The sequence below is a fragment of the Aspergillus ochraceoroseus genome (genome assembly GCF_002846915.1).
Source record: "Aspergillus ochraceoroseus IBT 24754 chromosome Unknown P175scaffold_1, whole genome shotgun sequence".
NCBI lineage: Eukaryota > Fungi > Ascomycota > Eurotiomycetes > Eurotiales > Aspergillaceae > Aspergillus > Aspergillus ochraceoroseus.
The window spans coordinates 342,435-359,395 of record NW_024468476.1 but is presented as its reverse complement, the minus strand read 5'-3'; the positions used below and the strand labels follow the sequence as shown (position 1 = coordinate 359,395).

The following is a 16,961-nucleotide window of genomic DNA, read 5'->3' as shown; positions in this document are numbered from 1 at the left end:
AAGAATTCCATGGACTAATCTGGCTTCCCCAGAATAAATTTTTTTTTTAATTTGACCAATACGAGCATTGCAACTCCCCAATGAGATACACATAGTAAGAAAACAACGGGGAAAAAAAAAAAAAAAAAAAAAAAAACCAAACTCAAGCCCAGCACGTACTCATTCATGCAGCCGGGGTCTACTACGCCTTTCGATCTCATTTATCGGGGAAAATCACCTGGGCCAAATGACTTCGGAAGCAGCTGCAAAATGAGCGTTAGTACTATAAGCAGGCACCTAGGTATGTAACCTGCATCTCTCCGCACCCAGACACACAAACAACACAAAGAAAGAAAGGAGTTAGAAATACCTCGCCCATAGTTATAATGGTATGATTTCCGTCCACGTCATACATGTATATCGGAAACGAGGGGAAAGTAAATTCGCTCATACTAAATGAACTGTTGTCAGCCCCAGGCCAGGCACCAGCCACACTTGGAAGATGTACATATATATATATATATATATATATGCAGGAAAGGGGTGAGGGGGTGGTTATGGGGTAACTGAGATCTGATACATGGGTACCTAGGTATAGAAAGGAGAAGGGAGGGAGGGAGGGAGGGAAAACATACAACTGTCTACACATGCCGCAAGGCGAGGCGGCAGGTTTGATATCCGTGGCGACAGCGATTGCTTTGAAGTGCTTGTGTCCGGCAACCTAGAGAAATAAGACGAAACATCAGTAGAGATAGAGAGATAGAGAGATCTTGGTGAGGGATTTTTTTTTTTTTTTTTTTTTTTTCCTTTTTGCTTCTTCTTTGCGTTGCCCATTTCGAGGCGAGAGATATCAGGAGAAAGCAAGGCAGCGAAGATAACACAGGGGAGGACCGGATCACATACAACAGCCGTCCCAAAGGCAACTCGCTCAGCGCATGTGCCAACAGGATATGAGGCATTTTCGACATTGGCCCCTGTAATGAACTCACCCGACTGGGTGAGAATACATGCTCCGACGCGAAAATTGGAATAGGGACCTAAGAAGATATTAGAGAGATTTCTACTGGCAAGGCCCAAGATAACCATGAATGATGACGATGTTAGATCCCGGACGATGAAGAAATATACAGATCTAATTCTATCCCCATTCCCCCCCCGCAGCAGGAATAGGGCAGGTATACTCACAATAAGCTGTATCCTTGGCGGCAATAGCTTTTGATGAGAGGGTTTTTAATTCCTCTGCGGAAACTGCGGTTGAGGGAAGTGACATGTTGTTTGTTGAATCCAAAAGGGTATCTCTATGTGAGAGGAAAGTGAGGTGCAGTCGAGATTGATAGATTAAAAGAAAATGGGTCCGGGAAACAAGAACAACAGCAGCTCAGCCCCACCAAATCCGTGATGGGTATCCAGACTAGTCGATTGGAATTCATATCCTCTTATGTACAGAAGTTTCTATTGGTGGGAAATCGCAGTTTGATTGGTTCTAAATAAGATGCAGAAAGGACACAAAAACTGTTGAACAGAAAAGAAGCCCTAGTATCCCCAATCTATAATATATATATATATATATGTGTGTATATGCAGATATAAATTAAAGACAAACTTTTGTCTGCGCCAATACCAGCTTGGTTTAACAAGAAACAAAATAGCAATGGAAATCTAACTCTAAAGAGGGTCCGTAGATAGGTATCGTTGGGGAAATGTGGTAAGAAGGGACATGATCGGGCAAACCAAAAAAAAAAAAAAAAAAAGGAAACCTCTTAAAACATAGAATTGGATGGATTATCAAAAGTAACTTCGTAACCCCTCATAAACTGTGAAGATGAAAGCAGAGCTGGGTGCAGAACGGGCACAGGTGATGCCGCAGCCTCGATACAAGCCCCTGATGCCTTGTTGTCGCCACAGATTTCTGCCAACACTCCAGAAGGTCTGCTGCTTGCCATTGCGTGATACGTGCGTGGTATCTTCTGTCTGCAACCGTGATTTGATTGTGTCAGCGGGATAGAATAGGAAATTATAGCTGATACCAGCCGCTGCTCCTGCAAGCATTTGCTGATGAAGAGCAAGCGGTGTGGGCTCGTTCTCTGGTGAAGTAGCTGGCGAAGCTATGGGCTGGTATGCTCGGAAAAGTGCTGACACCCCTTCGTATCCTCCAAACCAGGCGGCTCCTCCGCCAGTTTCACGGATTAGTGTTCCCATCTGGCCCCGCCAGAAACCTAAAATGCCATCTTGACGGAATACCGTGACAATAAGCTTCAAAGGTCCCGGTGCCCGGACATTAGAAACCTCGGAGTGAACTTGCATCCGGCACTTAATAAGCTCGATAGGAGTCAAAGCTAAGGACGTGATGGATCCAGAGGCAGCGCCACTTAATATCAAGACAGAGAAAGGCAAGGGCTCGTTAGAGGTGTAGTAGGTGGACTTGAGAATGTCCCGAATTAAACGGTAGCTGAAGAACAAGCAGCTGTTCTCCACCGCGGCGCCTGCCATTGGGGCGCTGATGCCGCGGTACAGGCCCCGTAGGCCCTCGGCCTGGAAAGACTGGCGGAAGCAGTCCAGTGGCCCATTATACCGGAGGGGCAGATGATCCGGCTGAGACTGAAGCCGTACTTTCACGGTGTCAAAAGGGTATTCAATGATTTTTCCTACCATTCCCGCGACCTAGTTCCAAGGTTAGCCACATACCCAACCTGACAGCACCCGGTATAATGAGGGACTCACAGATCCAAAGGCAACGTCTTTGAAGGCTTCCAAGCCTTGACTGGGCGGGAGTGTAGGAAGCTCCATGGAGATTTCATTGGTAAGTGTTAACCCATTTTCAGTAGCCGCCATAGGGGTAGAAGCAGGGAGGCACCGAAAGCCAATGTAGAGATAGTATAAGAAGAAAGAAAGAAGGGTTTAGATTGAATTTTATCCAGATGACATCGTATGGGGACTCGAGAGGTATTTAAGACGAGAGACAAGGGACTTGGTGAGGGGCGGTGTACTCCGTACCAACGAGGGGTTTGGAGTAGCCCAATCCACGCGTGGTAGCTTAGAAAACAAGGAGCATCGCTTGCAAGCTGCAAGCCCAAAGGCTGACGCGGGATATTGAGGACAGTGCGGTGGGGGCGCCTTTTTTCCCCTGATGGTTTGTTGCGATAGAGGTAATAATCTCAGGCGACCAGACCCGAAAGAATCCTCATTGACGAGTCATCCGGAGCCCGACCAGTTGTGTGTGGGACCGGGTTGGCACTTCTCCCGAGATCCGGTTATCTGATCGGTCTAAGATAACTTTTTCCTCAAAATTTCGAATCCCGCAAAAAGATTGAGATCCATCGTTCTCATCCGGTGTCTGGAGGATTCCATCAGGTTTCTTCCTCTCTTTTCTCCCCCCTTTTTTCTTCTTCTTATAGATACTATCGCTATGTCGTCCGTATCCTCTGCACCATCCGCTCCGGTGGTGAGGTCTGTCCGGAAAAATGGTAAAGAACTAACCACCCCCACTTTTTCTTCTCATGCCTTTTTTGGTGTTTTCTTGCTAATTTTTCGCCTGTTTCGGACCCGCAGGGAAAAACTGGCATGATACCAAGAAGCCGTTCCGCCCTACTGCAGGCTTGACCTCCTACACGAAGAGACTAGAAACGCGTAAGCACCAGGAAGCTGTTAAGGAACATGAAAAGGAATTGAAGGAAGAAAAGGAGGCGGAGAGACAGGTAAGGGATTTGGCTCTTGCGCCGTATCGGATATCGCAGTCCCTCCCGGCGTACTGACCACCTTGTCTAGGCCCGAATCCAGAAGATCAAAGAGCGCAGAGCAGCGAAAGAGGAGAAGGAGCGATACGAGAAGCTGGCAGAGAAGATGCATCACAAACGCGTTGAACGACTCAAGCGGAGGGAGAAGCGGAACAAGCTGCTCAACTCTTAAGTTTGAATTTCCTGTCCTGGATATCTCGTGGTCGCTTTTACTGCGTCTTGCGTTTGCACCATGCTATTCTGTACAACCATAGCAACGGCAATATGGCTTGGAAGTTAACGGCGTTTCAGGAGCTGGACTCTGTTTTGGATTACTGAATTCATCTTTCGACAAATTTCAATTTCATGTCTTTGAGGGTGTAAATCCCCTCCATATTACTAGAATTATTTTTTGTCTTTAAAAAAAAGGGATGATATTGATGATGAAGATGTGTGTGTGTACACGGTACCTACCTGGTAATGAGGGTAGCTGCCTGCTTGGGGAGAAATCCCGACTAAGGGACACTTGCACACATATACTTTAGATAGAGATTAGAATTCTACGATATTTAATTATAAGCTACCTAATAAACCAGAGAATTCAAGAATAGAAGTAAAGAATATCTACCTTCCCCTAAATTCTACCACATTCGACCATTGAGCTCCCCCCTACCGGGTAAACCAATAAATCTGACAGTTGGGGCCTGCAGATCCGGGGAGTTCTGCATCGCAACATCGCGTCCCCCTCAAACCGAGAAACTTCTCTCTTCCCTGAGGATGGTCTCCCATTAATCCCCTTGGGTTTATATAGACCTCCTCGTCTTCAACAGCATCTTATACCCCTCGCTTAGGAAATTTGTCCGGCAAGTTCGCGCATCCAACATGGAGCCTTCATTTCGACCAACCTTGCTCATAACAACCCCGTCATCGGACGAGATACCCTCTCTCACCCATGGATCTCCTGTCGCGGGAAACCAAACAAGCTCTACTCCCCAGTCTAACAGCCCAGGGAAGCCGTCTACAGGAGATGGAGGCGGTGAGTAGTGAACGTTGGAGAGGTCCTTGACGTACCAGTACAGACAAGGAAGTGATCGCTAAACCCGAGCAGACAATACTAAATCTAAACGGCGCCATAGACACATCAAAGATCGATCTCGCGACGGCCTTTTTCGACACAGAATGAATTCCGCCGGCTCTTCGACTGCGGGTCGAGGCCTACTGTCGGCATATCATGAACGGGATAACGATGACGCTGGCTTGCTTCGACCGATAACTGGGGAAACTACACGATCTCGCTGGGGGTCGGAACCGACAGCGATTGGGGCTGGAAGCAGGAGGGGGAGTTTATTTGATCTGGTCGAGGAGGACAAACAACTCGGATTAATCAAGCGACCGGAGGATATCCGGTCCATGGACGACTTGGTGCAAGTTAGGAACCAGCGAACCAAAGGAGAAGAGTAAAGTCTTATTCGAGCCTGTTCTCGTGTGGCCGGACTAGTCTAACTTTTGCGATTGATAGGTATCTCCGTTCTGCATTGTCGTTGATTGGAACGCTTGCGACGGATATCACCCGCAGGCTCGACTATACGTACTACGGCCTCTTGGAGAAGATCGCGGCGCTCAACGTGACGATATCCTCCTTCCAAGAACTGTCAGATTCTACGACCAAGCTCTTCCATGACTTTCAGCATGAGACGACTAGCTTGGAGCAAGATATCCGGAAACAAGTCACCGACCTCAAGGAGTTTCAGCCGCAGACGGAACGAATCGAGGCCTTGGAAGAACGGATGAGGGCCGGCAAAGCTAGGGCGGGGGCTCTCAGTAGTAGGCTTGAGGCGATGCGAGATGAGATCGAACAATGGGAGAAGAGGGAGCTGGAATCCCAGAAGCGGATCAACCAAAGTCTGCGCGTTTTCTGGGGGGTTATTGCTGCTGGGATACTTGCAATTGTGATTGCTGCGGTGATTCAGAATCGGCCGGTCGAAGAGCCATCAAGTCCAACATTACCTTTGAAAGCCGTGAGGTCGGCAAACCATCTTCCTTGGGCTCAGAAAGACGCCGCTGGGACTTCACACATCGAGCATGTACAATCTCCTGCATTATCTGATATTGATACCCGCCAAGGACCTACCGAGTATGACCGGCTGCGAATCTTCGACGAACTATGAAACAGCATGTTTCTTGTAACACCATGATACCCACTTTGTGCTCTGCTACTGTTTCTCTATGCTTTGTATATTGTCATTGCAGGGTACATTTATATATATAGTGCACTCGTTGACCGAGTTCCAGTAATAAATAATAATAATGCACATTCTATTTCCCAAATCAAGCGCCCTCGGCCTTTTTCTTCTTTTTATCCTCAACAATATCAATATTAGCCTCTGGAATCTGCTTCCCGTAGACCTCCTGCAACCACTCCTTGATATCCTCGCACACATCCCCCTGCACGGTAATCTCCTCAATCCCTGCCGCGGATTTAGTCACAGATGACCCAGTCGCAAATTTCTTCCCCAGATCCTTGGCGATCTTCTTATTCTCAAGCCCGTAAACCTCCAGGCCCGTCACGACACTGACATGTTTGCGCTTGTTCCGCTCAACCCGCTTGATAATGACCTTGGACGTAGCTCGTCGCTCTGCATCGCGCTCCGCGTCCCGTGCAGCCTTTGCTTCCTTCTTCGCAGCATCTTTGGCAGCGCGCTCCTGCACGGAAACCGAGAGGGTGGATAGGTTGGTACTGAGGGCTTCTAGATGAATGAGCGGGGAATCGTATGATTAGTTATCCATATTGGCCACGATAACATATGATGATGTCAATTGAGAAAAGAAAGCAAAGCAAAGAAGAAATACCGTCCGAGTATAGCCTTTGATATAGGTCTTGATTATTGTCTCTTAACCAATCCTGGCATTTTTTCGCGGTACCGCCGAACTCGCAGTACTATTGCATCGATTTATTAACATAACATGACATAACATGCCTTACTGTGGTTGGGACCTTGGTGGATTAGGTAGAATAGGATAGGATCAAAGGCTCGGTTCGTACCTCTGGGGGTAATGTACAAACTATACATTCCCAAAAAAAAAAAAAAAAAAAAAAAACAATTAATTCTCTGCACAGATACGCCCCCCCAAAACAAAACAGGGCCCCCCCCGCGATCAAGTTCAAGTACTCAACATACCTCCACAATACGCAACATGCCTAGCATGAGACTCGACGGGAGCAGACTGTGCAACTTCGGCCATATCTGATCGCTCTCCCTTGGTATTTCCACGGCGGGAGGAGAACAAAAGACAAGAGGAGAAAAACGACGTCGACTTCGGTCGTAATAAGCGCGCCTAAGCCCAGATATAGAGCGCTCCGAGGGATATTCCCAAGTTCCTGCTGAATTCGCTAGGTATACTTCAGATTAATCTGATGCGCATGCGCGGGGTTGGATTGGAGCTGGGACGAAAGAAACAGGTGCTTAGTCACCAGATATAGTCATGTGATGCGACACACTCTCCGGATTGATTCTTTTACTTGTAGTTGGAGGGGAATTTAGATTTGGATTCTAAATTAAGACTTTGGGGACTACTACCTATGCCCGGGTATTCTTACACTACGTAGTCGGTATAATATAAATCTTTCTAGTAAAAGGCCTGTTGATTAAAATTGTGAAAGTACCTCCGAGGTTTAACGGGCTCGTGTAACCTGTGAGAGCACAGACACCTGGGAGGGTTCTGTCTTGCGTTTTCGTAGATGATAGGTAGGAAGGACCTCACCGCTACCCTCACGATCACAGACTCCTAGGTCAAGCACCTCGCCTAGGAAAAAGGATCCCAGCACTGGGACTCCCCTCTTACCCCCGTATACTGTTTGTTAGTGTTCACCTAGTCCCTGGAGTCTAGAACTCCCCAGGAAATAAACTTCACTCTAACCCCGCCCGCAGCGCCTAGAAGGTCTGTGAGATGCCATATCTCTGCCTCCAACAAACGCACGCACGCAATACGGGGAATCGTACTTTGGCGGACGCTAAACAGGACATGACACCTGCGGAGATTATAGGGTATTATTGTTAGATGGGAGTGGAGAGTGGAGGTGGAAACTAGAAAGTAAGGTTCCGAGTCCCATCGAGGGGAATAAACTGACCCAACGCAAGATAAGTGTATATACTCCGCCAGAGATACCTATCTATAGTTCTACTGGAGTAGATACCTACCTACCTAGGTACCTGTTGTCATGCCACCCCTCCTTTCCCTGCCATGGTACTCCGTATTCAGTACCCTGGCACCGACTTAACATGCATACAATACATCCTACTTGACAACTTCCTGTCTTTACAGGAAGGTTGTAAAGTCGGTTGGATTTGCTGGGTTGGATAGAAAAGGGATTTACTACTATTCAAGTACTACCAGGTAGGTAGTTGGCTGAAAGTCAATGGATCCAGTTGAGAGAAGATATCTCTATACTTAAGAACCTACAGGAAGGCAATAGTTAGTTAACTACATCTAATGATCTTATTAATAGAATATGAATCTTAAATATTTGCCTCTCCAAAGTTATTCTGGATCAGCTCCGGGTTATTCCGAGATCCCTTTTTCTTCTAACCAACTACACTACCTAACTAGCCTGTTCATATCCAGTGCAATTGGCTCAATTTCAGTCCGAAGATCTAGACTTGAGAGACTTGGTACTGAACCCCGAAGAAAGGAAAAGACAGCCGTCGGATTCAGCTTCAAGATAAGCCAGAATTACTGAATCCGGACAGGAAAACGGGTATGAGGGGGTTATGATTCAAGTACCATGGGATGTCGATGGATAACAGTTGAGGATAGGTTGGAAGTTTCGGAATTTGTAGAATGTATAGCAGAGTAATGAGTATCGGAGTCTAGTTCTTTCCTGACGAGATGGTGGAGTTTGCAATTGTCCTGTAGGAATCTGGAGTTCCGTCCGCTAAGTTCAACTACACACCATCATTCCCTGTTCCCTCCCCTTCTCACTTTCAACAAAAGTTGGCTCCATCCATTCCTGACGTCCAACCTTCCTAATAATATTCCATCATCCTATCCTTTCTTCGTTCCCAGAAACTGCCTTCTTTTCGCTACGTTATCCCCCTCCCCTAGCCGTAAGAAATACGAAGCGATCCCCGATCCCCAATCCCTGATTCCCCCACCGAAACATATATATATACACACCCTTCATATCTTATCTTGCAAATACATTCATTCGTGACCGTTCCCGATCCTTTCGCTACCTTGGCGGGCGCCCTGACGTTCAGCATATAAACTCCCGGCTGATGGTGGCCCTGGGATTCGCATAGATGACCCGGATACCGTCGCTAGGATGACTGCCGTGCTTCCCTCCTCCCGAGAGGGCCATTCGTGCTTTTCTCCAGATCCCCTCCGATTCCCGACCACCCAGAGATATTTCCTAGGACACCCAGACGATGCCATGGATAAACCGATAGTGCATGATCTCCCGTCCAAGGAGTATCCCAGCCCGATCTCGTCCTCTGCGTCTTCTTCCATCCCACCCTCCCCGGATTTCACCCCAACTGCTGCAGATCCCTTCTTCCCGTCCACCCCGACGAGTTCGTTCTCTCTCAATGGCCAGGACGACCCAGCTGATGCGGAGATATTGTTACCCTGCTATGATAGAGATTTCCCTCACAGGGAAACGAGCACCCTGAGCGAAGTCTCCCTTGATTCGTTGACGGACCAGCAACGCTCTTCCCCCCAGACCCCTGCCGCCGATGACAGTTCCATTGAGGAGGAGCCGTCGCGGCATGTTGACTATCTGTCCCATGAGTGGAAAGAGGAGGATATTTGGGCTTCCTGGCGCTACGTGGTCGCTCGCAGGCGGATCTACGATAATGGCGTGCGGTTAGAGAACGCATCGTGGAGAACATGGGCAAAACTAAAACAAAACCTCGGCACAGTATCGCCAGAGGCTCTGAACTGGTACGTGTACCCATTATCCTTTCTTCTTTCTGGAGATATAAGACATGCCCTAACCCTTTGTAGGTTAAAAGACTGTGATGTAACATGGTTGTATGGCCCGTTGAAAGCTTCCACCGTGCGCGAGAAAGTGTTGAATGTCTCTCCTCCTCCCAGCTGCTCGGAGACGCCCACCCTAGATATGGATCGAAAATCAATCCTGAAAAAGCGAACAGCGTCGGAGACTATTCTACAACGTTCTCTGTCCCAGCACACTCTTCTGCAACATGCGGGTGCTATTCTCATGGCCCAAGAGGCCGAGCATTCTCGCAGTCGGCCCACATTTTCTAGCTATCCCTCTGATTTTGGCCCAATGGTCAATAAATCCTATTCCAACCCCCTCCAGACTCCGCTCGATGGGACAGCGACGAATACTTCGCTTTCAGGCGTCAGTTCGCCCAGCGAACAACGCCACATTCACTTCAATGATGAAGTGGTACAATGCATCGCGGTAGAGGCAAAAGAGGACGATGAATGGCCTAATGCATTGGGAGACGATTATGCATTGGGAGATGATTCATCCTCAGATGACGGTATCGTAATGAAACCAGGCCCCCTCGATGCTTCGGCCAGCGGGAGAAGCACTCCTCGTGGCAGCTTTAGCAGCGAAAACAAAACAATTGCCCCACTCCCATCTACTACGCTGAAGTATCGCGGCGATACTCCAGACCCCTTACCTAGCTCAATTATGAATCGTTGGTCCGGGTATCTTTCCGGATCCCGGTCATCATCTTCGTTTTCCCTCGAAACGATCCGGCCGTCTGACCGGTCTTCTAATGCTGCCTCTTTGGACGAGGATACTAATGATCTAGGGTTCGATTGGGACCCTACCAAAGATTTGGACCACTCCTACCGCCCATGGTTTGTGAACTCGACGGAGGAGGACGACGATCAGCTTGACCAGAACCATCAACTTGCGTCGATGGGATTTCCAACTTACGACGAGGCGGAACCCTTGAATACTAGCATTTTTGACAAAGTCGTTGATACTGTCAACACTGCGAAAGACATCGCCCACGTAATCTGGAACGTCGGTTGGCGGCGATAACGAAGGAAAAAAACAAGGCTGGCTAGCTTCTGGCTTTCACGACATACTGGCTCCATAATTATGAATATACGTATGCACCGGCGTTGCAGGAATATTTAATCTGCAATTTTTTATTTATTTATTGAGGTTTAGCGAGGACGGCAAAGGTATTTTATTTTTTTTATTGATATTTTTTAATGACCGGGTGGGAGGCTGTCTTGTTGGTCTGGAGTTGTTTGTGAGTCGGAGGTTATGGTGGTGGTTGCATTACGCGCGCCTTTGGTTTTAGAGGATTAGAACTTACGATGGGTTGTTGGTACAATATATAGGTAATGCTACTTGGAATGGAAGATTTTTACTACAATCTTTACAGTCCTCTCTTCCAAGCACCACCGATTGGGACTAAAAAAGAGGTGATATTCAGGCTTATGGGCTCTTTTGCTCCTGGTGCCTCTCCTGGGTTACTCAAGATGGTCTAATCGCGACTGCTTGCTTTGGATCGTGCTAACCTTCCTAGATCTCAGCTTGATTCTGTTCCTCCCCAGATCTTGGTTGTACTTACCCCCGAACAACTTAACTCCTAAGTTGGGGATACTTCTTAAACATGGAGGCGTCGGGCAGTGACCGCCTCTGCCTTTCCTCTCACAAGGCTTTGTATACATCCGAGAGTAACTACTCGCAAAGCCGTCATTAACTCCAATGCTCCATGCGCAGCCTCATTTACGGTTCTGGATCTTTATGATCCTGAGCACATTCGCCATCTCCCTTAGCTGCTATGTCCTTTATCGGGAATGGCATGGCTCTTCTGAGCCCGAACTGACAGACTGGAGCCTCAAACCAGATTCATTCACCTCTCCAGGCCGAAACGACACGGGTTGCTCCCATCTCCATGGGAAAATGGATAACATCCTAGTGGCGTTGAAGACAGGCACTACAGAAGCGCTGGAAAAAGTCCCCGTGCATCTCGAAACCACGCTCCGATGCCTACCACACTACGTCATCTTCTCGGACTACGAGGAGGAATTCGCCGGCGTACACACATATGACATCTTGCGAAGTGTCAGCGGCGAAACGAAACGCACGAACCCTGATTTCGGGATTTACAATCGGCTGCATACTCTTGGCCGTCGCGGACTGACCGCAGAGGATTGGACGGATGAGATGAATGGGCCATTTGGGAAACAGGGAAATCCGGGATGGAAGCTCGATAAATGGAAATTCGTGCCTATGATAGACGAAGCTCTGCAGATTCAGCCCGGGATTCAGTGGTATATGTTTGTGGAAGCGGATACATATGTCGTATGGTCGAATCTAGCAACGTGGCTGGCTCGATTCGACCCCGAGAAGCCTTATTATATTGGTTCTCCGATGCAGATTAGTGGTGAGGTGTTTGCTTACGGGGGATCGGGCATCGTGCTCTCTAATGCTGCTATGCGGCTGGTTTCCAGACATCGTGCCCGGCATTTTGACGACGTGGAACGGATGACTGCTGATAATTGGGCCGGAGACCATGTCCTCGGAAAGATCCTCTATGACTTGGGTGTGTCACTCGTTCGGTCATGGCCGATGCTGCTGCCGTCGAGTGTGTGGGAGTTTCCATATTTTGCTGAAGGACATAACCGGAATCCGTGGTGCTACCCGGCTGTTTCGTATCATCATATGAGCCCCGAGGATATCCAAAATATGTGGCTTTTTGAGCAACAGTGGTTTGGATTTGTAAGTGTCCCAGAGGTGGGACGGTGCATAAGACGAGAATGGCTGACCTTTGGTATGATCAAGGATAAACACGCAGTCCTCCTACATAGAGACGTTTTCAAAAACCTGATCCACGACGTAATCCTTTCGCACAGTGACGACTGGGACAATCTCTCGTCCGAGCATGTACGGGAGCCGGAGAAATCTACGGAAGTTCTCGGTTCTGCTGATGAGTGCGGACGGAAATGCGCCCTGACGACAGACTGTCTCCAGTTTTCGTTTGGGAGTGCTGGCTGTTGTGTCTCCAAACTTGTTGTTGGGGGAGTTCGTCGACCCGGGGTATATTCAGGTTGGATGACGCTACGGATCAAGGCGCTTTTGAGGAATGCAAAGGTTTGTTCTCAGATACAGTATGTTTAGTTCTTTTAGATTCCAAGAACAGTGAACCCCCAACAGGATATCAATATGGTATAATCCATGCATTAGCAAATATGAGAGATACTATTATGCCTTTACTGTATATATATATATAACGGGAGAAAGAAAAAAAGGGAAGGGGGGGAACAATCGTACAAGAACATAATTTCATAGAAAAGCCTCTAAAAATATATATGTATAGCCCGGGTTACTTTAAAAAATACTATGTACAATGCCGAAAACCAGTTAGGTATATGATGATTGACGAGCCAAATATCCAATCCAATATCCAACTCTCACAAGTGGGTATCATAAAGAGAACGAAAACAGAATCAAAATGAGGTTGCTGGGTGTCATGGTCATGGTCATGGTGATGGTGATGGCAATGGATGGGGATTAGCCGAGGGGAACTCGATCGACAATTGAACGATCCAGATGCGAGATAGATGGACTTTCTCTTCTTCTTTCTCATTAAAGGTTGGTAAGGTTGGTCAGTGTGGTGTGTTTTATTTTATGGCCAAGCCAAGCCAAGCCAAGCCAAGCCAAGCTAAGCTTCGGTTGATGCGTCGGCGAAATCGCGAAAGGTCTCGGGAAAGAAGCCCGGGGGAGGCCAGATATCCGCGATCGAAGGCGGATGCACTAATGGCTGAGAACCGGCGAGACGGTCCGGGTCGTGGCAGAACGCCTGGAAGGTGGAGTCGTCTAGGAAGCCGAAGTCCTTGAGGCTGGCTTCGCGGCCTGTTGCCCATTGGGTGGTATCTAGGTACGCGAGGTCTTTGAAGATGGCGTCAATGCCACCACTACTCACGCTGGAGTTGGAGTTGGAGTTGGCGGTGGAGGGTAGGTTTTTTGGGTTGCTGTCTGCGGAGCGGTCGTTGGTAACTGTGGTGGTGGTGGATGAAGTAGGACCGGACATCATGGCATTAGAGACGGAGGAGTCGGGGGTGGGAGGGTGAGGGTGAGGAGCAGGGGGAAGCATCGCGTCGAGGTCGCTTGCGGGGTCCGGTTTATCTACCGTGGCCGTCGCTCCGTCCAACTGAGACTGGAAGGACAACTCAATGGCGGATGGGTCGGCGTTTTCCATGGTGGTGTCCTTTGGTGTCATGTATTGCCCGTCGACTGGAATCGGGATGCCAAGGATAGAGGAGGTGTAGTCGGTATCGGTTAAATCGGGGGCGTTTTTTCTTGTCTGCGCGGGTACAGGAGGGTCATCGCTCAGACTTTGGGGTTCTGTCGCGGGTCTGGAGACGACGTTTTGGAAGGGGCTTTTGTGGAAGGCCATGTTGATTCCTCTCTCTACATCCTGGATTTGGAATGACCGAGAGGGAGATCGGGATGTATCCTTGGCGCGATACCATTGCTCGATACTGTTGACTAACGTACGATAAACCGGCCAGGTGGAGCTGAGCTCTGTCGTCCGCTGGACGAGGACGTCTGCCCAGCGTCCGAACGGAAAAATGTCACATTCGATCTTATTGCGAAGGGTGAACGCTTGCTGGGCGATAGTGCGCAAGGCGAATTCGAATATAGGCGGCAAGCTGCAGATCTTGAAGTTCTGCAAATGTTGGGAGATCATCGGAAGGGCCCGGAAGAGGAGTTTCTTTGCTCCCTCGGTTGCGGGCCGTTGAGAACGGTGGAAACCAAGTTCGTGAGGGGCGATTCGCAAGTAAAGCCATAATAGTGTGGCTACGTAGGTTAAACCTAGGTAGGTTTGATGTGGGAGCAACGCGGAGTGACGTTCGGGATAGATGCTCTCGGGCCCAATAAGACGACATCCCAGAGGTAGACGATCATCCCACTGCTTGAGCTCTAGGACCAGTTGGTGGGCGACGATGTGGGCGTTGGGTCCCGCTATGAAATCCCGAGCGATCTTGTTCAAGACGCTTGATAGTTCCACCAGCCTGTTGAAACAGCTGAGAGCGAGGAGAGGACCGCGACAGGGCGGATTCTTCCCTTGCGCAGCGCCCGTAGGTGGTAAGACATCAACCCAGGAATTCCACTCTTCCAAGCCGTCTTCATCTAATAAGCCGACTGTGGCCAGGTCCCGCGGGTGCATGCTTGGGCGTCGAGACATGCGGAATGATAACAAAGAGTCAACAACAAAGCATCCGAGGAAGACGGCTTTACCCTGTCTCAGTCCCTCGGATCTTCGGGGTTCCGTGGAGGTCCCGATGCCCATGGCAATAACCATGCGAACAGCTTGGCCACTGAGCATCCAAGCTGCGGTCCAGTCCTCAAGGCCAATGCTCACTAGAGTTAGCAGTAAAAGAGCTTGGACATGCCCGAGTTCGTACCGCTTCGTTTCGGTGGGGATCAGACTTTGGGCAATGGCATAATATTCCTTGGTTTTGGAAAGAACTCCCAGTATTCCGTCCTGAGAGTGGGATCGGGATAGCGATATGGTGTAACTAAGGAGCGCCCACAGAGCAGCATGGTCTCCCGATCCCGGAGAGAGATTTGCGACAGATAGAGGTGCATTGACGTAGAGATAGGAAGCTCGGAGGATGTTGTGCTTTGCGACGATTGGGAACCAGGAGTGGGTGACGGCAAAATAGGTATCAAGTAATTGAGAGGCCTGAGGAGGTAATTGCAGTGGCGGCGGCGGCTGCTGCTGCTGCAGCAACAGGCCATTCGGGGTTTGTAATATAGGCCGACTGTCTGCGGGGATTGATATTCGCGCTCTTTTGGCCCGTGGCGAAGCGGTTGGTTCGACTACGTGTGGGGCATCGTGCGACAGGGGTGTGGAGCTGCGGTCTATACGGAATCCCCATTCAGTTCCAGTATCTTGCAGGAAATGGTCATGGTCGTCGCGGGAGCGTTTGTGCGAGCCGTGTGCGGGGGAATGGGAGGCGGTTGACGACAGCATCTTCTCGAGCGCGCCATAGAGGCGGCTCGTTTTCCAGGACTCATGCAGGGTCTCTGATGCGCCGCCGTCAGCCCAGAGAGACACAATTCTCTTTCTCCGGCCAGCGGATTCGGCGGTGGTACCCAAGAGGTTGAGCATGGTATCTTCGAAGCCATCGATGTTGCAGATCGCCAGCGCCCAGAGCTTCTCCAAGCCGCGGACATATCCTTCGGGTAAGCCCCGTTTTTTGGCGTGGGGATCGTAGGAGCAGGGCTGGCCAGAAGCCTGACAGGCAGAACAAGAAGGACGCAGGCCGTCGCATTTGTCCTGGAGCGAGGATTTGTTAGAACATCCCTAGGAGATATAGGTATAGAGGGAAGGTACCTTTTTGCTTCGACACCTGTCGCAGGCTCTCGACACCCTCTTGCGTCGAGGGACTTTGAGATCGGAGCCCTCATCCATTGAGGGGATGTTTTATAGGGAGAATCGCATGCTATGTCAGGAAGAACAGGAGGGAAAGGGTCAATCACGAATTACCGAGTCGTCTCGTCGGGCCGAATTCGTGGGGGGGGGGGGAGGAATGTACTCCGTAGGGTGGGAGGTAAATTGGGTATAGTTATGTATAGTCGAGTCTCGACTAAGCGAGTGGAGTACCACTACTAGTACTAGTAGTGGTAGTAGTAAGAGGTGAAGATTGATCAAATCGGAGATTTAATCAGAAGGAAGACGGAAGAAGCAGCAGCAGCAGCAGCAGATAGAAGTTAGATGAGGCCAGTAAAGGAAAGAATATAGACCCAAGAGACAAATGGCCAGACCCATCCCGAGGCAGAGCGGAGAAAGCAGGGGGGCTTCTTAACGGGGACGGGGAATCTGAAGATGGTCTTTTGTACTAATTTGTAGATAATCCCACATATGATTTCTCTCCAAATACTTTATGATTCTCTCTCTTTATTTATTTATTATCATAAAGATTTAAATACTCAGGGATGGTAAAAAAAAAGGGACTCCGTACTACTAAGTATAGTCTAGATCTTCGTATTATATCAAGTACTGTATTGTATTATATCCAATAAAATTCTTCCGCTGAGATGAAAAAGTGCCGATTATCGGTGATTCCCCACCACGGGAATTTTTCCGAGCCCTCAACGGAACTGTCCGTTTTTTTTTTTTTTTTTTTAAATTGTTCGTTCCGTCGAGATGCTGAAGACAGGGGTTTTAAATAATAGAGAATATTATAGCATGGAGTCATCGATTCGAACCGGCATCCCGAGTCGGTATCTCTCTACTATTACGGATATACTGAGACTTC

General features: G+C 48.9%; 8 protein-coding genes across 8 annotated transcripts; 4 read left to right on the top strand and 4 right to left on the bottom strand.

The window, feature by feature from the left end:
- Positions 1-99: 99 nt before the first annotated feature.
- On the bottom strand, positions 100-1,309 carry P175DRAFT_0496887 (cytidine deaminase; the record flags this gene model as incomplete). The annotated part of the gene is made up of 5 exons (XM_040896152.1): positions 1,165-1,309; positions 883-1,016; positions 615-700; positions 350-431; positions 100-242 (listed from the first exon to the last, which is right to left on the bottom strand). Coding segments are annotated over exons 1-5 (423 nt in total), but the record flags the coding sequence as incomplete, so codon positions are not given.
- A 402-nt stretch (positions 1,310-1,711) lies between these two features.
- amcA (putative mitochondrial ornithine carrier protein AmcA/Ort1) lies at positions 1,712-3,130 on the bottom strand. Its single transcript, XM_040894971.1, has 2 exons — positions 2,701-3,130; positions 1,712-2,640 (listed from the first exon to the last, which is right to left on the bottom strand). The coding sequence occupies exons 1-2, from the start codon at positions 2,809-2,811 to the stop codon at positions 1,765-1,767; spliced, it is 987 nt and encodes a 328-aa protein (XP_040755139.1). The 5' UTR covers positions 2,812-3,130; the 3' UTR covers positions 1,712-1,764.
- Positions 3,131-3,293: 163 nt separating this feature from the next.
- P175DRAFT_0553057 (CGR1 family protein) lies at positions 3,294-4,251 on the top strand. Its single transcript, XM_040900462.1, has 3 exons — positions 3,294-3,443; positions 3,529-3,674; positions 3,745-4,251. Exons 1-3 carry the CDS (start codon positions 3,386-3,388, stop codon positions 3,883-3,885), a joined length of 345 nt encoding a protein of 114 aa, XP_040755138.1. The 5' UTR covers positions 3,294-3,385; the 3' UTR covers positions 3,886-4,251.
- A 456-nt stretch (positions 4,252-4,707) lies between these two features.
- On the top strand, positions 4,708-5,883 carry P175DRAFT_04428 (uncharacterized protein). Its single transcript, XM_040894135.1, has 2 exons — positions 4,708-5,149; positions 5,212-5,883. The coding sequence occupies exons 1-2, from the start codon at positions 4,872-4,874 to the stop codon at positions 5,858-5,860; spliced, it is 927 nt and encodes a 308-aa protein (XP_040755137.1). The 5' UTR covers positions 4,708-4,871; the 3' UTR covers positions 5,861-5,883.
- Positions 5,884-5,931: 48 nt separating this feature from the next.
- Positions 5,932-7,087, bottom strand: tma22 (putative RNA binding protein Tma22). The gene is made up of 4 exons (XM_040896151.1): positions 6,872-7,087; positions 6,736-6,755; positions 6,543-6,630; positions 5,932-6,439 (listed from the first exon to the last, which is right to left on the bottom strand). The coding sequence occupies exons 1-4, from the start codon at positions 6,933-6,935 to the stop codon at positions 6,021-6,023; spliced, it is 591 nt and encodes a 196-aa protein (XP_040755136.1). The 5' UTR covers positions 6,936-7,087; the 3' UTR covers positions 5,932-6,020.
- A 1,928-nt stretch (positions 7,088-9,015) lies between these two features.
- On the top strand, positions 9,016-10,716 carry P175DRAFT_0505540 (protein phosphatase regulator REG1; the record flags this gene model as incomplete). Its single annotated transcript, XM_040898110.1, has 2 exons — positions 9,016-9,632; positions 9,696-10,716. The coding sequence occupies 2 exons, from the start codon at positions 9,016-9,018 to the stop codon at positions 10,714-10,716; spliced, it is 1,638 nt and encodes a 545-aa protein (XP_040755135.1).
- A 717-nt stretch (positions 10,717-11,433) lies between these two features.
- Positions 11,434-12,886, top strand: P175DRAFT_0468550 (uncharacterized protein; the record flags this gene model as incomplete). The annotated part of the gene is made up of 2 exons (XM_040894970.1): positions 11,434-12,411; positions 12,475-12,886. The coding sequence occupies 2 exons, from the start codon at positions 11,434-11,436 to the stop codon at positions 12,808-12,810; spliced, it is 1,314 nt and encodes a 437-aa protein (XP_040755134.1). The 3' UTR covers positions 12,811-12,886.
- Positions 12,887-12,951: 65 nt separating this feature from the next.
- P175DRAFT_0512896 (putative C6 transcription factor) lies at positions 12,952-16,340 on the bottom strand. Its single transcript, XM_040898714.1, has 2 exons — positions 16,037-16,340; positions 12,952-15,979 (listed from the first exon to the last, which is right to left on the bottom strand). Exons 1-2 carry the CDS (start codon positions 16,112-16,114, stop codon positions 13,355-13,357), a joined length of 2,703 nt encoding a protein of 900 aa, XP_040755133.1. The 5' UTR covers positions 16,115-16,340; the 3' UTR covers positions 12,952-13,354.
- Positions 16,341-16,961: the final 621 nt, after the last annotated feature.